The sequence below is a fragment of the Staurois parvus genome, unplaced genomic scaffold (assembly GCF_062004578.1).
Source record: "Staurois parvus isolate SC_StPar_1 unplaced genomic scaffold, SC_StPar_1.0 ptg000586l, whole genome shotgun sequence".
In the NCBI taxonomy this organism is placed as follows: Eukaryota; Metazoa; Chordata; class Amphibia; order Anura; family Ranidae; genus Staurois; species Staurois parvus.
The window spans coordinates 889,348-912,357 of NW_028318382.1; the positions used below are offsets into that span (position 1 = coordinate 889,348).

Below are 23,010 nucleotides of genomic sequence, written 5' to 3' on the forward strand. Positions count from 1 at the left end.
TTCCTATGGAACTCTTCACACTGATCAGGTGTGAGTACGTTTTTCAAAGTCCTGCCTGCTACATTTTTGGTGCCCCAAAAAACACACCTCCCCATTGAAACCCCCTATTTTTGGTGTGTTTTTTCAGTCACATGTCCTTTAAAAATCGCACGGCAAACACTATAAAAATGCGACAAGAAAGGCATATGCTTTTTTGCCGTGGGTCAGTGTGAAAGTAGCCTTATGAATTAAAAGAAATATTGTCTAGTTACCCATAATAATACCCATGGGTCTTTACCCTTTGAACAACAACATTACACATAACAGGACCATGTTACCCAAAATTAAAAGTATGTGAAAATGCTCATTAGCCAAAAAAAAAAATAGGATTATAGATTATCCTAGATGTGTGGACTTTATGTGACAGGGGTGAGCTACAGCATCTTTTTGACATAAAGACTGGAGCACAGAAGTCATCAACACAGTCCAAAGTTACAAACAGAGATCACAGAGACACACAGGACTGCAAACAATCTTGTAGTCAATCTAAACAGAAATGCCTTACAGGCACAGGCCTCCAGCAGAAGACAGGGCTGAGGCCAGTCTTTTTTCCCTTCTTGTATGTCCTAGATACCTGGATGATGCAAAGCATTTTCTTCAGTAAAATGCACTCAGCCCTCACCCCACTATAATATTTGTGTAGTTCCTTCTACAACGTTCCTAGCTCAAGGCGGTGTCTAGTACTGCAAAGCAGACAAGAGAGAAGGATAGGACACAAAGGATGGAAAATGGAGATGAAAATAAAAGAGTAGACAGACAAAGGTCATAGCTGCCAACCGTTCCCCAATTTCCAGGGCCAATCAAAGAGTTTGGAAATTCACATTTGTTTAGCCCTCTCTTCTATTTATGCCTACTTACAGAATAAAATCCCCCTTTTTTCAGGATTGCATTCAATATAGTGAAATCTGTATAAGAAATGTATTATATAAAAAAAAAGCCAAAAAGATGTGAGATAATGAAAAATGTGTTGGGACTGCAGTCCTTTGGAACAATGCTGATCAAGATTTACTCACTTAGCATCCAAGCAACCCTGGAAATTTTTTTAAAAGGTTGGCAACCATTAGATAGATAGATAGATAGATAGATAGATAGATAGATGGTGTATTTTGGAAGAGGAACTTTGGGACCTCTGACACTTGTCCCTGGATATCAGCAAACACAGGCTTATTTATTTAGGCAAACAATATGCAAAGTTGAGTATTCCAAAGCAAGCAATTAGAATTTACATTTCACTGATAAGACAGCAGAAAACTGAAATCTGACTGGTTGCTATGGATTACTGCACTTTCAACACCGTGATTGCTCTTTACTCTGCTTTTTTTGAATAAGCCCAACGGTGCCGTAGTTCAGGAAATGCAGACATGCGGTGCAGAGTGGTGTGCACATAATATTATCAACTGAGAGACACATGGAAGAGACAGGAGAGAGCGCAGGAGGGGGAGGACATAGAAGAGACAGATGGAGGAGGAGAGAAACTAAAAATAGGTGCCAAAGAGAGCAAAAAACAAGCAAAAGAAATGCAGAGAAGAGAGGGGGAGAGGGACTGAGGAGAGGGACAGAGAAAGAGATGTTGGGGAGAAGATAAGAAATGCTGGTTACACGCTAAAGAGAAAATAATGTATAACATAAAGAACAGAAGATGCTTTTTGAAGATGACAGTCAGAAAGTGATGGGTGATTAATTCAAGGAGTGGGGAGAAAGGGTACTTATGAGTATATTAAATGCAGCACAAGTAGATATCATGCAAGTTAGATGCAAAGTATCACGTCACAAGCAATGCAATGCTTTGTATACGCCTCCTGCATTGCTGCACACTCCATGTTCCCACAGGCAGCTGTACAGAGCTGTGCATGCTGGGACTTGAAATGCATCTGACTGTACAGTGCTCACTCACTCTCTGTTTATTGGATGACAATAATAAAATGAAGTCAAGGTGAAAAGGGGATAACAAGCAAACAGAGTATAGGAAGAAAGGTGGCAGTGAAGGGTAACAGACAATAAACAGAGAGTATTGTGAACTAACTCAGAATAGTCATATGACATACAAGCATACATATATTGTAGGACAGGTTCCTCTGGCGATCTGATGATAAGATGCATCATTGAGGCTATTCAGTACAGAAATTTGATGATGCCATGTACTGCCTTTTATCATCCAGTAGATGGTGCTATATGAGGTCCTATCTTTTATTATGAAAATAATCATTGTATCGAGTAATACTAAGGGTCCCATTGAATTTCTTAATAGGAAAATACTACTATATAGATTAATACTAAAGATTTTATCATTGGATCTCTTTTTTTGAAAAAATCAGTATACAGGGTAATACTATATAAGTACCTGTAATAAAATAATAATAATAAATAATACTAAAAGTATCTCAGAAAATGTACTGAATCGTGTGAATTAAAAACTGGTATAATGCACCTTTCATTCTTTGTGCTGCAGGATGATGAGTTTTCCTGTCCCTTACTGAAAGTAGAGAGCCATTTTGGAAAATAGCCCATGTGGCTTCTCATGCCTCAATAATGATTCCTCCTGTCTTAGTGACATTCCTAGTTCGTAGTAAAAAGATTACCTTCAACCTTTTGAATATTCACTCACAAAATGACTGCCTCCATTGTGTAGGTGACAGGTACCCTTGAATTGACAGGAACGGTCCAAACAAGATATACATGTTTGATCAGGGACAATTAATTTATATTTCAGAAGACAGCTCTATATTTTGTAAGTCCATACTTTTCTTAAGGGCATAGTTAAGCAATATCTGTACCCCTTCATGCCCTCCCGGATGCACACGCCCACCATCGCTACATATCATCACCCCATCTCCCCATGCACTGTTTCCCCAGAGCCAGATGGTATAGAGTGTAGTGAAGGGTGCAGAACCCCACGATGCGCCGCTTCTCACCTGGGCCCCATGCCATGTCACCCCCTTGCCCTTCATAAATACTAACCTTCAAGTCCCTGTGCACAATGTCACAGGAGTGTGTGAAACAAACACTTTCTAATATCTGATGGAGACAGTGACTGTAAAACAAAACCAGCAGACCCACAGGGTACAGGGGCAATGATTTGGCACAGACAAGAAGGGAGCATGTTGGGAGTGTGGGAAATTGACATAAATGGGGAAGGAACATTTGCATTTGGGGGTAAAGGTAAATGGGTATTCATATGAATAATATGTAGGGAGTGAGAGTTATAGGAACAGTAAGAAATTATACAAATACAAAGGAGGGTAAATAATAGTAGGTGTAGTTAGGAGGTATGTAGTAAATTAATGATAGGGTTAAATTAGGCAATGCATTCAGGGTCAGTGAGATGGTAGTTTGCAGAGGAACATTTTGATCAAGACCAATATGTCACAACAAAAGGGAAAAAAAGGGAAGACATAGATTGAAAAAAGGGAGAAGGGACAAGAGGAGAAAAACAGTGTCTTAACATCACAAAACATCACATCAGAAAAGGGGCAGCATGCAGGACTGTACAGGGACACATTTTAAATGCTACAGCAAAGAATGTCACCCTGGGTATTTTTATGGTCTTACTTAGTATGGTAGTGCAAAATGCAGGAACTTCATGCAAAGTGTAGGAACAAATCACACTTCTATTTTACAGGAAAAAATCCACCCTGATTGCCAGATAGGGCTTACAACACTTTGCACTTCATTACTGCTCTTTGCCCAACCATAACAAATAAACCCATTGGTGTTGGAATGCAAATCTCAGTATAAATATTTCAAGGTCCTGCTGGGACTACAGCAATTTTAGAGGCATTGGGGAGTTTAATAACACCTCTGCACTTGCACTATAGCAGGCAATGCTGCATTTCTCACACTGACCTCCAATAGGCAGCTAAATGCTGTGAATGTTGATTAAATGCTCCGATTTAAGCACAGTAGTTGTTGATTTATGTTAGAAAAAAGTAGGAAATACATAGTTAGCACAACAACCAACTAAATGTTAGCGTGTTCTCTTTAGCTTGTACTAGAAAAAATATATTTAGTATGCGATTGGTTGATACAGTGCCTTGAAAAAGTATTCATACCCCCTGAAAATGTTCACATTTTGTCATGTTACAACCAAAAACGTAAATGTATTTTATTAGGATTTTATGTGATAGACCAACACAAAGTAGCACATAATTGTGAAGTGGAAGGAAAATGAGAAATGGCTTTCAAAGGTTTTTAAAAATAAATATCTGAAAAGTGTGGCATGCATTTGTATTCAGCCCCCCCTTTCCCGAGTCATTACTTTGTAGAACCTGCTTTTGCTGTAATTACAGCTGCAAGTCTTTTTGGGTATGTCTCTACCAGCTTTGCACATCAAAGAGTGAAATGTTTGCCCATCCTTCTTTGCAAAATAGCTTAAGCTCTTTCAGATTGGATGGAGAGTGTCTGTGAACAGCAAGTTTTGCCACAGATTTTCAATTGGATTTAGGTCTGGACTTTGACTGAGCCGTTCTAACATATCAGTATGCTTTGATCTAAACCATTCCATTGTAGCTCTGGCTGTATGTTTAGGGTCGTTATCTTGCTGGAAGGTGAACCTCTGCCTCAGTCTCAAGTCTTTTGCAGACTCTAACAGGTTTTCTGCTAAGATTTCTCTGTTTTTGGCTCTATCCCTCTTCCCATCAACTCTGACCAACTTCCTTGTCCCTGCTGAAGAAAAGCATCCCCACAACATGATGCTGCCACCACCATGTTTCACGTTGAGGATGGTGTGTTCAGAGTGATGTGCAGTGTTAGTTTTCTGCCACACATAGCATTTTGCTTTTAGGTCAAAAAGTTCAATTTTGGTCTCATCTGACCAGAGCACCTTCTTCCACATGTTTTCTGTGTCCCCCACATGGCTTCTCACAAACTGCAAATGGGACTTCTTATGCCTTTCTTTCAATAACGGCTTTCTTCTTGCCAGTCTTCCATAAAAGTCAGATTTGTGGAGTGCACGACTAATAGTTGTCCTGTGCACAGACTATCCAACCTGAGCTGTGGATCTCTGCAGCTCCTCCAGAGTTACCATGGGCCTCTTGGCTGCTTATTTGTTCAATGCTCTCCTTGCCTGGCCTGTCAGTTTAGGTGGACGGCCATGTCTTGGTAGGTTTGCAGTTGTGCCATACTCTTTCCATTTTCGGATGATAGATTGAACAGTGCTCTATGAGATCTTCAAAGCTTGGGATAATTTTTTATAACCTAACTCTGCTTTAAACTTCTTCACAACTTTATTCCTGACCTGTCTGGTGTGTTCATAGGCCTTCATGATGCTGTTTGTTCACTAATGGTCTTTAACAAACCTCTGAGGGATTCACAAAACAGCTGTATTTATACTGAGATTAAATTACACACAGGTGGACTCTAGTTACTAATTAGGTGACTTCTGAAGGCAATTAGTTCCACTAGATTTTAGTTAGGGGTATCAGAGTAAAGGTAAATACAAACGTACGCCACAATTTTCATATACTTATTTGTAAACAAATTTGAAAACCATTTATCATTTTCCTTCCACTTCACAATTATGTGCCACTTTGTGTTGGTCTATCACATAAAATCCCAATAAAATAAGTTCATGTTTTTGGTTGTAACATGACAAAATGTGGAAAATGTAAGGGGTATGAATACTTTTTCAAGGCACTGTGCTGCCAACATCCACAGTGTCCCCTTCCATATATATCATTGGAAATGTTAGTAAATCTCCAGAGCTCAGAAGAATCTGTATAGTATGCTCAGTTAGAAAATGGCTGCAGGGAAATCCCATTACTGGGGTGATATTGTGTTCAAGATCAAAGTGTATAGTCCTGAAGCAGAGTGTTGACACAGAGTGCTGACAAAATAAACAATGGGTTTTTGGTTGTGGTGATTTTTTTTATTTAATTTGTGTTTAGTGAATGTGAAGGTAGACAGAGGGATTACTTCTTTAAGATATGAAGTGTAAGAGCTTCTACTTCAAATGAAAAATCACTGGCTCATAAACGTATGAGTAAAACATTTTTTCTCATATGTATCAACCCTGAGTTTAGTGGCATAGCTAATACAGCACAGGACTTGAATTAACCTGAAAATGGCTGGGAGGGGACATGGGTGAGAAGGGAAAGGAGAAGGGGAACTCTAGTAATGGATAATACCCACCTTGCATCTGCTTCACTGTAATATTCTCTTGCCACAATGTCTTCAAACAACTCCCCTCCTGTGACTCTGAAATGCAAGAGATAGATGAAAACCTCTTAAATGAACACAAATATATAATGAAATATATTATAATGAAGATGCGTTCAGCATAAAGTTTGTCTTACCACATCTGCATGTTTTAAATCCAACTCTTTACTTACTGGTACACTTATCCTATAGATCTCATCCACTTTACCAACTGCTCAGTGTCCCTTGCCTTTTTCTGCAAATCCCTCTACCGGCTTCCACAAAATTCAAAATACTAACAATATACTAAGCCATCTGCAACTCTGCCCTGAGCTATATTACCAACCTTGTCTAAAAATATTTCTTAAACCATCCTCTTTGCTCATTCCAAAATTCCTGCTCTCTTGCCTCCTCATCTCCTCCTCATGCTCACCTCTATGATTTCTCCAGAGCCTCTCCCTTCCTCTGGAACTCTCAATCTGTTTGACTATCTCTGTCTGCCTTTGGGTGATCCCTGAAAATGCATCTCTTCAGGGAATTCTAACCTTCCTCTACCCAATAACTGAAATTTTACCTTCTCAAACAACTGATCTGCGCCAAGTAGCTACCTTTTGTATCACTTGCCCTTCCCTTTTTAGATTGTAAGCTCTGATGAGCAGGGCCCTCTCATCACTTTTGTCTTGAATAGTATTGTAACTCTACTGTCTTTGTAATTTGTAACAAGCTGCCCAAACTGATAGGTCTATATACTGTAAATACAGAAAAATAATAATAATAGAGATTTAAACATGATAACATTCATTGAGGCTGTTTTATTAAAGGGATTGAGAATCTTGTCTCACAAAAGTGTGAAAATGTTCACTTCAGTTTTACATTCATGTAAAATTCTTGTCACTTTGAAAATCCAATCATGTGCAGATGTTTTTCATGTGATTAAATAATTGAATTAAGTATTCAAAAAATGTTTGAGTAGATTCTCAAATACCTTAGCAGGTCAGCCCAAAAGCCTGCTTAGTTTCCACTCTCAACCATGCTGTTCCCCAGGGACTTGGTCTTACTACATTGCTGCAGTAAAACAATAAGAATAAACTAATATTGTTGTTTACATAATTGTCATTGGGGTACAAAAGGGGACATTTGAATAAAGAATGTACTAATATTTTCTCCTGTCCTGTACAAAGCTAAAGCCATACAGGCTATGCCAAAAATGTGTCTTCTTTGTAAAATTTTACAGACAACTACACTATATTGCCAAAAGTAATAGGACACATGACACATATGTGCCTTTACACACATATGAACTTTAACGGCATCCCAGTCTTAGTCCATAGGGTTCAAGTTGAGTTGCCCACCCTATATTTTGCAAAGAAGAATGGGCAAACATTTCACTCTCTAGATGTGCAGTTGGTAGAGACATACCCAAAAAGACTTGCAGCTGTAATTGCAGCGAAAGTTGGTTCTACAAAGTATTGACTCAGGGGGCTGAATACAAATGCACGCCACGCTTTTCAGATATTTATTTGTAAAAAATTTTGAAAACCATTTCTCATTTTCCTTCCACTTCACAATTATATGCCAATTTGTGTTGGTCTATCACATAAAATCCTAATAAAATACATTTACGTTTTTGGTTGTAACATGACAAAATGTGGAAATTTTCAAGGGGTATAAATACTTTTTCAAAGCACTGTAGTTCCAGCCCATATAAAGTTACAGGGCAGGGCCAGGAGTAGCGCTGAGTGCAGGAACAGAAGAAGGAGGTGGCAGCTTTCTGTGACAGCGCTGAAACAGAGCAGGAGCACGTGGCTTGCATTGGGAGGTGAGAGCCTACAGCTACAGATTGCAAGAGGTGGTGTAGGGAGGAGGGCAGAGAGCTGCTAGCCACTGGAGCACATGACTGGGTCAGGAGGTGAGATCCTGTTACAGCCGCAGCATTGCAGAGTGGGGAGGAGGAAGCAGAAAGCCCCCAGAGCATGTGGCTGTATGTGAGGTGAGATCTTAGAGATGCAGAGTGCTTGAGGAGGGGCAGAAAGGAGGCAGGAGGTGACATCCAGTGTATGACAGTAGTGATGCACACTGCAGAGAGCTGGAGCACATAGCTGGATCAGACTGAATGTAGTAGGATGTGAGATGATAGTAGCTTTTTGTTATTATGCCATAAAGGTACATAAAGCTATTATGATCTCACCTCCTGATACATGCAGTCTCATCCAGCCACATGCTCCTACTCTTTGCTCCCCCTCTCTGCATTCAGTGTTGCCATACACTGAATGTCACCTCCTCATCCAGCCATGTGCTTCATCTACAGCACGCTGATCAGATCCAATGTTTCGTGAGCTGTAGATCTGAAATTTTTTTTCAGGGGTTCCCCAAGATCTTAAACTTTTTTCAAAGGGTTCCTCAAAGGAAAAAAGATTTAGAAACACTGCTTTAAGAGTTCCTTTCACTGGAATCAAGGGGCCAAGCCCAACACCTGAAAAACAACCCCACACCATAATCCCCCTCCATCAAACTTAACACTTGGCACAATGCAGTCAGGCAAGTACCGTTCTCCGGACAGCCGCCAAACCTAGACACGTCCATCAGATTGCCAGACAGAGAACTGTGATTCCTCAATCCAGAGAACACGTCTCCACTGCTCTAGAGTCCAGTGATGGCTTACTTTACACTGCTACATTCGACGCTTAGCATTGCATTTGGTGATGTAAGGCTTGGATGCAGCTGCTTGGCCATGGAAACCCATTCCATGAAGCTCTCTACGCACTGCTGTGCTAATCTGAAACCCACATGAAGTTTGGAGGTCTTTAGCTATTGACTCTGCAGGCAGTTGGAGATTTCTGCGCATTGTGTGCTTCAGCATGCGCTGCCCCACTCTGTCATTTTACGTGGCCTACCACTTCGTAGCCGAGTTGCTGTTGTTCCCAGTTGCTTCTACTTTCACTGTTATAATACCACTAACAGTTGACCGTGGAATATTTAGTAGCAAGGAAATTTCACGGATGGACTTATTGCACAGGTGGCAACCTATCACGGTACCACGCTGGAAGTCACTGGGCTCCTGAGAACTACCCATTCTTTCACAAATGTTTGTAGAAGCAGTCTACATGCCTAGGTGCTTCATTTTATACACCTGTGGCCATGGAGGTGATTGGAACACCTAAATTCAATGATTTGGAGCGGTGTCCCAATACTTTTGGCAATATAGTGTATATACTGTAGGTCTAAAACACATTTTTCACCAGTCCCTAGCTGTGGTGGTTGCATTAGTTTCATTTTTTTTCCTTTTTCCTTCCTTTCATTTTCTTTATTTTCTATATCCTGTGCCTGATAAGTTACACTTACCTTTCTACTGTGTCTATGAAGGTAGTTATGCCTGTCATTTCCCTTACATTGTGGCTGATTACATAATAAGGCGTAAATTTATAGACAAGTAAAATTCTTCTTCATTGCGAGTGTTGTAATATACTCATTTATATTTGTGTAAACATGCTTATAGACGTGAAAACATGCGTATGAGCTTAAATTACTGCACTCAGATGAAAAAAAAAACTAGTTTTGTTTGATGGCTCTGTACTCATCACAGTATTACTGATCATTACTCAGCTGTGTGCATTGTTCCATAGAAAGCAATGCATCTAATTTCAAATCAGTAAAAAATGTGGCCATTTTAGTACCATGTGGAAGAAGTCTAAAGTTATGGTTGTTTGTTCTTTTAGGTAAGGTCAGAGAAAATGGCAAGGACGCTACAGGTCTCAGAAGATCACAAGTATTTTCAATACTTGCTGAAAATGTTCTTAGGACAAAAAATTAATGCAGCTACCTCATCTAAGGACTGGTAAGCAGCAGTATTTTATGGGAGCTTTATTGTTACCACTTCCCAAGTGTTATTCCTTTAACTGCCAACAGCTAAAAAGTATCCCACAATGGGCTGCTTTTAGAGGCACAGCAGTCCGTGTTGCAGGTGTAAACAAGCCCTAACAGAGCCTCAGATATATAGATATACTATATATTGGCTTAAAGTGAATTACAAATTGACATTCTTAAACTATTCTAGAGAAATATTTAAAGCACATTCTCAATTTTTCAGTTAGGTAAAAAAATAGAAATTTTGATTTTCAGGTAAATTCTTTATCTTGGAGTACAGTACAGAACACAAAACTAGTATTTAGTTTCTGCTGCTGGTATTAGTTATATGCTGCTACCTTTAGGTGATTGAAAACAATTTTGCTAGGACCACCCCTAGATCATGCCCATAAAACCCTGCCCACTCTGCAAACCTCCAGTTTTTTTAGCAAGCAGTAAGGATCAGATGGATGGACCTGTGTCCTTTACTGTGTCTTGTATTGTGCTCCAAGATAAGGAATTTACAGGTAAGTGAAAATTACTATTATCTTAATTGTAGATTAGAGGACACGTTCATAGATCATGGGAAGTACCCAAGCAACAGCCTGAAGAACCTTGGGACCAAAGCTCAAATTACTGAGACCTTGTAGAACTTGGAAAACACGTGAACAGAGGACCAGGTAATAGTCTTGTAATTCTGGCATGCAGAGGCTTGATGCTGAAAAACCCAGAATATACCAACAGCTCTGGTTGGATGGGCTCTGATAGGAATGAGCGGAAACTTCTTCATAAGGCCATAAGCCCTGGAAATTAGTTGTCTGATAGCAGGGTGTCCTTCACGAGGACCCACTGGCAGGAAAAAGTTGGACAAATAGAGGCTGTAGCTTTCAGGTAGACCCTGAAAGTCCAGACCACATCCAGGCAATGCAGGGCAATTTCCTTGTCATGTATTGGGGGCAGAACAGAGGAAAGGGGACAATGTCCTCAATGAGGTGGAAAGAGGAGATCACCTTAGGCAAAAAGGAAAGTTTGGGTCTCAAAATCACCTTGTTCAAGACAAGAAATGGCTCACTTCAAGAGAGAGCTACTAACACAGAAACACCTAACACACGTGATGGCAACCAAGACTGCAGCCTTAAAGGTGAGGTCTTTAAAAAGGATGTTTCTAATTAGTTCAAAGGAGGTTCTCTAAAGAGTAGAGAGCACCAAATTTAGATTGTGATTGTGACACAGGTGTTCAAAATAAGGGAATGATATGAGCAACTCCCTGTAAAATCCTGATAAGGGAATTTGTGGCAAGGGGTTCTTGTAAGAGGATGGATAAAGAAGAAACCTATCCCTTGAGAGTACTCAGGGTCAACCACTAGTCAAAACCAGGCTGAAGAAAGGTCAAAATCTGAGTAATACAGTATTCTCTAGAGTTAAACCTTCTGTCCTTGCACAATATAAGGAAGACTTTACATGTGCAATGAGAAATCTTGCATGAGTTGGATTTCCTTGGAAAGTGGGAATGACTGAGTCAGAGATACCCCTATCCTTTATGACTTGGGTTTCAACTGTCATGCTGTTAAAGCCAGTGACAGAGTAGCAGAATGGAATGGAGGTTTTGAGCCAGTGAGCCTGGTCATTTTGGAAAAGGCCAAAGCTCATCCGCCAGAAGTCTGAGTATGTCTGTGTATCATGTTTTTCTGGGCCAATTTGGTGAGATGAGGTGTTTTTTTTATTCAGTGTGAGCCAATTATGCATTTGTGAGAGTTGTCCTGCCAGAACATTTTAAAAATTTATAGAAGGAGGGAAAGAAAGAAAGAAAGAAAGAAAGAAAGAAAGAAAGAAAGAAAGAAAGAAAAAAGAGAGAAACGGGAGACAGAGAGAGAAAGAAAGAAAGACAAGAAACAGGAGATAGAGAAAGATAAGGGAGGGGGCCACTGAAGGAGATGAGGGAGGGGGCCGTTGGAGGAGATGAGGGGGGGCGCTGGAGGAGATGAGAGGGGGAGAAGCTGGAGGAGATGAGGTAGGGAGCCGCTGGAGGAGATGAGAGGAGGGGGCCGCTGGAGGAGATGAGGGGGGGCACTGGAGGAGATGAGGGAGGGGACCGCTGGAGGAGATGAGGGGGGGCCACTGGAGCAGATGAGGGAGTGAGCTGCTGGAGGAGATGAGGGGGGGCACTGGAGCAGATGACGGAGTGAGCTGCTGGAGGAGATGAGGGGGGTACTGGAGGAGATGAGGGGGGACACTGGAGGAGATGGGGGGGCTGCTTGAGGAGATGGGGGAGGGGGCCACTGGAGGAGATGAGGAAGGGGGACGCTGGAGGAGATGGGGGGGGCGGCTGCTGAGGAGCATACAAGAGCTGTCCGCATGCAGGAGATTGATAGGTGAGGCGGCTGGGCGGCACATAGAGGAACTGAGAAATGCACGGTCCTCTATGTGTCAACCGGCTGCCTCTCCTGTCCAGGTGGCCCAGGCCCTCCGGGCCAATGTCCGGTGTGCCCTATGATCAGTTTGGGCCTGCCCCTCAGCTTCATGTAGGAACAATGCACTAGATCTGTCCTATGTAAGAGAAGTTCTTTATGAGTGTGTTTAAGTTCTAGAAATTTTAGGTACCACAATCTGCACTGTGAATAGGTTTGAATAGAAACCTTGAAAACATTTTTCTGAAGGAATTGATACAACCAATCCTTGTGCCTAAAGTTGGTACAAGATGATCAACAAATCTGCCTTTCTTTTGGTCTGAAGCTGGCAGATTAGAAAATAAGAATTGAGGAGTGGCAGGGATAGAAACTCTATTTTAAACCCAGACGTTTAGGACATCTTGGATCCAGAGTGGCACAAAGACTAACAGACCTTCCCCTACAAAGGGCAAAGGCATCCCTTCATTGTGGGGAGGGCTTCTGGGAGGGCTTGCTGGGCAAGGACTTTCAACAAAAGGAAGTTGAATAGAAGTACATCCAGATAAGAACATCAGTACATAAAAGAGTTGTTACATATGCGTTGGTGATATAAGCATGGTTTGGATTTCCTCAGGAAAAACCTAGGAATAATACCCTCTAAATAATAGGTGTCACTAAACACCTGGCTTTTCAGATTTCATGTATTTATGAAAGGAAGCATCATATAAAGACATAATAAATTGTAGTACATGCACAAGATCTCCCGGCAGTTCCTCTGTCACGACAGAAGCAGACTCTCAGCTACAAGTACCATATATTTTCATTAGAACAGGGAGGAGATCCAGGCAAAAACTACAGCAATTAACAAACATATGAATAGATACCAGAAAGAAGCTTTAGCTGGCATGTGGACATTCAGAATCAAGTGGAGATTATTGTAAAACATGCACAAGATCTCCCCACAGTTCATCTATCTAGAAAAAAAGCAGACTCTCAGCTACAAGCACCATGTCACTTGAGAAAGGGGTCTTTACAAAAAAAAAAATTATGATTCCCATCTCCACCTTATCCTGAGTGTCCGCATGCCATCTGTATTGATGTTCGTTATTTGCTGTACTTTTTCCCTGAATTTCTTCCCGGTCTGATGAAAATGCATATGCTAAGAGTCGGTTTCTGTCTAGATAGAGGAACTGTTGGGAGATTAGGTGCATAGCTACATTCAACTTCACTTGATCCGGAGTGTCCACATGCCAGATGAAGGGTTTTTTTTTGCTTTCCATATGTTTGTTAAAGTGGTTCTAAAGCCAAAACGTTTGTTACCTTAACCTCCCTAGGGGTATGATTATTTCAAATTTTTGGTGCTGAAAGCGGTACCATTATTTTGCATGGAAATATGTACTTTTTTTATTGTAGGCTGTAATATTTAGGAATAACTCACTGAAATCTGTCCGAACAGGAGTCTATTAAACATCCCGGGTATGATAAAATTTGAAACACAAAATCATAAATTATAATTTAATAAATAATCATAAAAAATAATATAATAATATTACATTTAATTCAATAATATAATCAAACCGAAAACACTGAAATTTGAAATATAGCGCCAAGTTCGCACATTGCTGAGCAAAGTCGCAAAATCGTTTTCAGTATCTGATGACGAATTTCCCCACGAATCATTATCACTCAATTCTGCAAGTGGTTCTGATTTACTATCGCTGTTCTCTAGCTGATCTAAACCCGCTTTTGACCTAAAGGGACACTTTTTGGACGCCGTGGACTTTTCTAAGTTTCCAGGCAGAAAGAACATTCAAAATGCAGACAGGGGACAGGACAAAGCACTAGGGACAATATGTATGTGAAATGGGTTGAAACAGCAATGTTTTACTATGTAAAATCGTTTTGAAAAAAAATGACTTTTTTTAAATTTTCAAATTTCCCACCGCCGGCGGTGCCCGTACGTCCCGCCGTCACAGGGACCGGAACACAGGAGCCGGATGCCGGCGTCTGCCGGAGGAGATGGCCGGGGACGCTGCAGGGGACACATCGCTAGAGCAAATGACAAGGTAAGTGCTGCAGGGACTCCCTATACAGCGCTGCATGGTAAGCCCGAGTGTAGCTCGGGGTTACCGCTTTTGGTACAGACATTTTACCCCAAGCTACACTCGGGAATACCGTTAGGGAGGTTAATGCATTCCCTTCATTAGGATAAAAAAAAGTTTTATGGCTTTTTGTCCTCCCTCAACTCCCTACATACTTACCTGAGTCCTCAAATGATCCAGTGTTGTGCACGGCGTCATCTCTTCTCTTCCCTCTCTTCCTCTTCACACAGAGACTTGGGCAATTGGCTTCTGCGGTTGTCAATCAAATGCTGTAAAGAGGAAGCAGCCTGGTTCCATAGACACACATAGCTTGTGAGTGAGCATGCACTTTGTGCCCCCATGGCAAGCAGCTTGCTATGAGAGCACGTAGAGAAAAGGAGGTTCGGGGCAGCTCTGTGCAATACCATTGCACAGAGTAGGTGAGTATAACATGTTTATTGTTTTTATTTAAAAAAATGCCTTTAATAACACTTTAATTGCTGAAGTTTTTTTTAGCTTCTATGTTCTAATGAAAATGTATATGGTGATTGTAGCTGGAAGTTTGCTTCTGTCTAGATAGAGGAACCATGGGGAGATATTTTGCATATACTACAATCACTTCCGCCTCATCCTGAGTGTCCACATGCCATCTACAGGTTTTTTGTGCTATCTATCCACATGTATTGTAGTTTGGTGATTGTTGTACTTTTTGCCTCAATCTCCTCTGTGTTCTAATGAACGTGTATATTGTGCTTGTACCTGAGAGTCTGCTTCTGACTAAACGGAGGAATTAGTGAGGGGGGATCTTGTGCATGTACTACAATTAATTATGTCTTTGTAGGATGCTTCCTTTCATAAATACATGAAATCTGAAAATCTATCTGATTATACTGTTGCTATTTATATTTAGAAAGGAAGTGATAAGCCTTGGCTTTGAGGATGATGCCTTGAAAGTAGAGTAAAGGTAGAAGCTATATGGGTAGAAGTCTTAGGCCTCTTGTGGGGTACCTTTCCCCAGATAAATTCAGTCACTTTCTTGATTTCTAAAGGAGTAACCCAAAAGGGTATTCACCATCAAAAAACATGTGCAGAAGGCACTTGTTACAAGCATGTTCAGCAGAACAAACGTTTAGCCTCAAAATCCGGCTCATGAGCACAGAGATAAAAGAGTTTTCCTAGAAATCTGCTTTTGTCAGACAGGATGCATGGTGCGTGCCTGAGAGAGAGACAAGGTTCTGCTCTGGGACAAGGGAACAGCTATCGCCCTGAGAGGTGTTCTGGTCTCCTGTAGACTGCCTGCTGAACTTATGCTATTGGTCTTTTTTGGCCCAGTGCTCTTGCTGAGAAGCTTTGAGACAAAATAGCAGGGGGTGCCACAATAAAGTTAATAACACTCATGTCCTCTAAGCTGCAAAGTGTGCTGTGCTTTGCTGATAATGTTTTTTAAAGTATTAAAGTCAGGAACCCAGTCTTCAACCATCATGGTGGGCACACCCCAGAGAAGGTCTTTTGAAACTCAGAATCATTGAAATAGACCATGGCCTGTCCCTGTACAGCACCGTGCAGCTTAATACGCACTTTGCACTTCTTGGCAAGGTGAGCTTCCAACCCAGGATCCAGTGCCCAAAGCAAACATCACAGGCCAATCCCACATAGTGAGGTCCATGTATAGTATAGCATTGCATTGAATGCTTCGCAGCACATTATAAATAACGCACTACCATGCTTTGCCATGTGGTGTATTCACAATTAGGATTCAGGTGCATTTTTGGTGCAATGGCGTTGGCAGTCAATTAAAAAAGAATGGGCTGACTTAGTACAACACATGTTAACATGTGGCACAACATGCATGCATTGATGCATGACACAGGAGTGAAGCCAGCCTATTGCTTCTTCATTAACGTTATAATTAAATGAAAAATATTTTTACATTAATAAACTGAGCTTTTGTTTCATTTCTTCCACTTGTAAAACATCTTAATTTCATAGAAAAAGGTTTAACACAGGGCACTCGCTTTTTGACTGCCTACATTTAAATGAGGATCCACTTGACACTAAGAACTAACAGAGGGAAGAGGTTTAGTAACTCCTCTGATTCATTCAGTGGTGTGCTATGAATAGATCTGAATAGCAGGAGACCAATTTACAATAGCTATTCACAGTATATGAGAGAATAGCATACAATTGTATCAGAATAGGTCTGAGTGTACCACTTGCTACATTCAAGTCATAAATATCAAATAAACATATGCAACATTTCATATTTGCCTTTAAAAAAAGTGTGTTTTTTAATCTTTTTTTTTTGTTTTCAAGTCCAGAACACAAATGTAGATAATATATTTTTAAAGATGCTAATTCTTAGTTGTACATTACAGTACACAGGGTGGTAATTCTGAAATCATTGTGTTATGCAGTTGCCTTCAGGTGACTGGACACTGTCAAAACAAAGCTGTATAAAAAGTCCTGTATACCCTTTGTGTCCCAGCAAGCCTTCAGTTTTAACTGTCTTTAATTGAATGGATGACTTCTGTCTGCTCTAAGACATAAGACATTTTTCTCTTTGTTTTTTTTTAATCAAAACTATTCTAGCATGATTTCTAGCTGCCACATAGCCACTGCGGATTTTTTTTTACAGATTTCTGGATCGGTTCAGTCACCCATCAGGAAGATGTAGTTCAACACGTTGAATTACCTGAAGGTTCCTGTGGTTCATCTTTCTGTGGAATACTCCTTAGAGAATCCCTTGGGGGGTGACCACACTGGGAGGGCTATGATCTGAATGGGGCTTGTCCCTACAATCCACTCTAGACTGACATGGGAGATATGTGAGTTGCGAGGTCACCAAGGGATTTAGCTCTACCCAGGAGCTTAGTGCCATGCTGTGCTCCCTTCCCTTCAGGGTTAACTAAGGAGATCTGACTGCAACTTATTCTGTTGCAGCTAGCAGCAGGGGACAGTCCACCACCTTTTGCAGTTTTAAACTTGGCACCCTCTCTGTGGCCAAGGCCATAGCCCAGGGTCGCTAGAGTGCCTGCACAGCGTCCTTTCTGCTGGGCTGAACTGTGCATGCCATTCTTTCTTCTTAGAGGCTGACCAGCTGCTCCTCCATTCTCTGCCTGCCTGGACTAAAAGTATAGAGAATTGTCTCTTCTCCCAGTGGTGTTTCAGGCTTGCTATTGCAGGTAGAAAACGCTGGACATGGACCTTGGCTTCTAGGTTCAACAACAGACAGGACATAATTGTCACCATGACCTGGGATCATCAGGCCTTTGTAATGGATGCTCTGGTGATCCTGTAGGATCATTTTAACCTGATCTTTGCTTTCTCCCTCTGAAGCTCCTTCCTTGCATCCTCTGCAGAATCCAGGGGAAGGCATTGTGGTGATCCTCACTGCACGAACTGGCCAACAAGATCATGGTATTCTGACATTGTCAGGCTCCTGGCAGACCCTGTCTGTGCCCTCCCAGACTGCTCAGACCATTTGTCCCAGGGTCTAGCCTACTATCTTGTTTTTGGTCATTAGCTTTAACGGCTTAGCTGTTGGGGCCCAGGTCCTGAGAAACACAGGCCTATCAGATTCAGTCATCCCTATTATTTATATACAGTATTTATATAGCGCCAAAGGGTTTGCTCAGCGCTGTACAGTAGCAAGGGGGACAGAACATGAGACAAGATGGTAACAATACAATACACGAGGGGTTCGATACTCCTGAAAGCTAGGAAATGGACTTCCCACAATATCTACTATCACATTTGGAAGGTATACTTTGCTTGATGTGAGGCTACAAAGTTCCATCCCAGAAAGTTCTCTCTGGACAGGTCTAGATCAGCGTTTAGCCTTTAGTACCATCAAAGGTCAGACAGATTTTTGTTCCATTATATTGCTGGATGGATTCTGTGACTCATCATATAGGCCTATTCTCCCTTTTATAGTCAATTCACACTCAATTAGTTCTGTTTGTGCTTCTTGGGCTTTTCATCATCAGGCTTCTGTTTCTGAAGTCTGCAAGGCTGTCCCCTGGTCCTCAGTTCATAGGCTTGTTAACTTTTACCAGGTGGACATCCAGGTTTCAGCAGATGCTGGCTTCAGTTCTTCAGGCAGCCCTTTAGGCTGTAGGACCTTATCCATGTTTTCCTTGTTTTTTCTTGGGCTTGTTAGTCCTTTGTTTGCTGTTTTGTCGCTCCTTGGTTGAACTGCTTTTGAAAAACCCATTGGTTCCATAATTAACATGCTCTGTTCTGTGAAGTACGAATATGAAAACAAAATTTTTGTCTTACCTAAAAATCCTTTTTTTGAGTTTATCACAGGACACTGGACTCCCTCCCCCCTTAACAGTAACAATGATCCTCTTTGTTATTGCTTGCTACAAACTGAAGACATGCTGGGAGTGTGAAGGGTCATACAGGGCTTTCCTTAAAGCTTTGCTTTGCCAGTGTCCAATAACCTGAAGGCTGCTGCATAACTAGTTTCAGAATTATCCTGTGTACTGTTATGTATTCCTAGAAAAGGATTTTACAGAAAAGACAAATAGTAACACACTTCATGTCTTAGGGCTAATGTGTTATAGTGCAGTGGCTGGTGCGTGGTGCAGTGGGGTCACTTGAGTGTTGATGCGCTAATCTCAGTGCATCACACTGGTTCCTTTTTTTTTTTTAACAAACTTTTTTGAAATGTCGCATTGACATTTTATTAATTTATATTGGCCACCACACGGTGCGAGGTAGTGCATTGCTACTGCAATGCACTGGAAAAAAGCATGGACTGCCGTACTTCTTTCCACTGCACACTTCCTGCACCCGGTGGTATGAACCAGGTTCATAGGAGACCTGGTGTGAATAGACCCTTATAGTGTCTCCACTCTGGATAGAGGAGCAAAAGAGACACCTTTAGACAGCTTTCTGCTTTGCAGTGCTACACAGTGGTTGTGCTTTACCAATCCTTCTCCCTGGAAGTCTACAAACCAGCTAAAATAGCTGTTAAGCAAAGAGATTGAATGAGGCTGAGACAGATTCTGAGCCTCTGTAAAACATAATCTACAAATCTCAATATCTAATTAAAAAAAAATATGTAAGTTACATAAAAATTAGAATGTATGCCCCTTGAGGGTTAGGGACTGATGTGAATGTACAATATATTTGTAAAGTGCTGCATAAATTGATGGCGCTATTTAAGTACCTGAAAAAAAAAGTGTTAAAGATACATAAAAAATTAACTTAGGTTAAAAACTGCTACAGTCAGGTCCATAAATATTGGGACATGGACACAATTCTAACATTTTTGGCTCTATACACCACCACAATGGATTTGAAATGAAACAAACAAGATGTGCTTTAACTGCAGACTGTCAGCTTTAATTTGAGGGTATTTACATCCAAATCAGGTGAACGGTGTAGGAATTACAACAGTTTGCATATGTGCCTCCCACTTGTTAAGGGACCAAAAGTAATGGGACAATTGGCTTCTCAGCTGTTCCATGGCCAGGCGTGTGTTATTCCCTCATTGTCCCAATTACAATGAGCAGATAAAAGGTCCAGAGTTCATTTCAAGTGTGCTATTTGCATTTGGAATCTGTTGCTGTCAGCTCTCAAGATGAGATCCAAGGAGCTGTCACTATCAGTGAAGCAAGCCATCATTAGGCTGAAAAAACAAAACAAACCCATCAGAGAGATAGCAAAAACATTAGGCGTGGCCAAAACAACTGTTTGGAACATTCTTAAAAAGAAGGAACGCATCGGTGAGCTCAGCAACACCAAAAGACCCGGAAGACCGCGGAAAACAACTGTGGTGGATGACCGAAGAATTCTTTCCCTGGTGAAGAAAACACCCTTCACAACAGTTGGCCAGATCAAGAACACTCTCCAGGAGGTAGGTGTATGTGTGTCAAAGTCAACAATCAAGAGAAGACTTCACCAGAGTGAATACAGAGGGTTCACCACAAGATGTAAACCATTGGTGAGCCTCAAAAACAGGAAGGCCAGATTAGAGTTTGCCAAACGACATCTAAAAAAGCCTTCACAGTTCTGGAACAACATCCTATGGACAGATGAGACTATGATCAACCTGTACCAGAGTGATGGGAAGAGAAGAGTATGGAGAAGGAAAGGAACTGCTCATGATCCTAAGCATACCACCTCATCAGTGAAGCATGGTGGTGGTAGTGTCATGGCGTGGGCATGTATGGCTGCCAGTGGAACTGGTTCTCTTGTATTTATTGATGATGTGACTGCTGACAAAAGCAGCAGGATAAATTCTGAAGTGTTTCGGGCAATATTATCTGCTCATATTCAGCCAAATGCTTCACAACTCATTGGACGCCGCTTCGCAGTGCAGATGGACAATGACCCAAAGCATACTGCAAAAGCAACCAAAAAGTTTTTTAAGGGAAAGAAGTGGAATGTTATGCAATGGCCAAGTCAATCACCTGACGTGAATCCGATTGAGCATGCATTTCACTTGCTGAAGACAAAACTGAAGGGAAAATGCCCCAAGAACAAGCAGGAACTGAAGACAGTTGAAGCAGAGGCCTGGCAGAGCATCACCAGGGATGAAACCCAGCGTTTGGGGATGTCTATGCGTTCCAGACTTCAGGCTGTAATTGACTGCAAAGGATTTGCAACCAAGTATTAAAATGTGAAAGTTTGATTTATGATTATTATTCTGTCCCATTACTTTTGGTCCCTTAACAAGTGGGAGGCACATATGCAAACTGTTGTAATTCCTACACCGTTCACCTGATTTGGATGTAAATACTCTCAAATTAAAGCTGGCAGTCTACAGTTAAAGCACATCTTGTTCGTTTCATTTCAAATCCATTGTGGTGGTGTATAGAGCCAAAAATTTTAGAATTGTGTCGATGTCCCAATATTTATGGACCTGACTGTATATTAACTTAAAATATGCACTTGAAATATGCTACATCTTTCTTTTAGAATGTTGGGGCTGCTGAACAGTTATTTTTTAAATAACAGGTAAGCTAAAACAGGGACAGAAACTTACTCAGTGATGTGAAGGCACAGCAGATAAAAATGTCAGAAAAAGAAGATATTGGCATTCAGTAGGGTGGGGGCTATTAAAGGATCTGTCTAATTAAATACGGTTTGGAAGCTACACACTGTGTTATATATAGAATGATGAGTTCTAGTGCCACTGCAGCACCTGCTTTCAAAAGAAGCGCAAAGGGAGGGTGAGCAGCATAAATTGTGCAGGAGTGGGGGACAGAATGTGCACAGGAAGAGAACAAAGGGGTGTACATGTCAGAATGGGGGTATACCAAGAGGTGTGTATTTGAGGAACAGCACAATGGTACAGTACATGATGGAAATTGACAAAGAGGTGGGTGTAAAATCAGCACAGACCTCTGAGAGGAGGATGCAAGATAAATCAAAACTGATGGCAGTGTGTATGAAAGTGTGATTACTAATACACAAGGATGAAAATGCAGTGGAAGAAGTGCTGGATTCTGGACAAGAAGAGAAAAGTGACGGGTGTGGGGTAGTTTGCATTGTTCCAGCTGAGTAGATTGGTGGGGTTGCTGCGTGCGAGGTCAGCCCAAGAATAGCAGAGGTGGCTGCAGGGGAGGATAGAGATGTAGTGTATAGCAGCAATACTCATGTCTTGTCTTCATCTAACGCCCACAGAGCTGTAACACCAAACACAGCCTGGTGTATTTATAGGCTGCGTTCCCCCCTCCTCTGTGCCTGCACCAAAATCCTTTGCAGAAAAAGCAGAATGGAGAGCTCAGTTATTTCACCAACAATTCAATAAAATACAGAAGGGTTAACTAACTCTCTTTTCACTTTAGAACAAGGAATGATCAGTTACTATACCAGATGCACAGAGGCCTTGTATTATGTGGGAGCATCTCTGCATGCAGAAAAATTACATTTTTGTAGGTTAAAATTGGTCCCATTTACTCTCCAGTTATATAATTGGCTCAACCTACAAAAGCACTTCTCAAGTCTGTCACGTGTCTTGTTTTTATCAGGCCCTGTGTGATCACCTTACAGTTTGTTCTTTGCTTTCTGTCGCTATTTTATTGTGATTAACTACTGGTTAATATGTGACTTCTATAACAGTGCTGTAATTATTACTCTAGACTGATTTTAAAATAATTGACATCACAGTTGCTGTTTTTACTGATGATACTTTATTATGTTCCTAGATTGTAAGCTCAAAAGAGCAGGGCCCTCAATCCCCTCATGTTTTGCGTTGTATTGGTATTGTTCTGTCACATGTTCTGTCCCCCTTTGTAATGTACAGCACTGAGCGAACCATTGGCGCTTTATAAATACTGTATAATAATAATAATGTAGAAATTTTAAACCTCTGCATGATAGCATGATTATACAGCTAGACAACAGACAAAATGGCAACATGAGCAGTTCAATTACAAAAATATGAAATATGTAAGGTTAGTCAGCTCTGGTGGGAAACCATATTAATTCCCTACTAGTGACTGTCCACCTCAACTAAAGGGACAGGAGCCAGATCCCCTGCTCAAGAAGAAAGTCTACAGATTGCTGGGTGA

At 41.2% G+C, this 23,010-nt stretch overlaps 1 protein-coding gene across 21 annotated transcripts in view; it reads right to left on the reverse strand.

Annotated features, from left to right (window-relative positions):
* Positions 1-23,010, reverse strand: part of CAMK2B (calcium/calmodulin dependent protein kinase II beta) — a 208,684-nt gene that overhangs the window by 58,697 nt on the left and 126,977 nt on the right. For 17 of the 21 annotated variants that reach the window (XM_089692420.1, XM_089692427.1, XM_089692417.1 and 14 more), the window contains exon 5: positions 6,166-6,231. In XM_089692420.1, the coding sequence (XP_089548546.1) occupies positions 6,166-6,231 (66 nt within the window). Of the gene's footprint in view, positions 1-2,997; positions 3,071-6,165; positions 6,232-23,010 lie in introns of all 21 variants that reach the window. The other 4 variants (XM_089692426.1, XM_089692416.1, XM_089692412.1 and 1 more) reach the window with 1 other exon arrangement.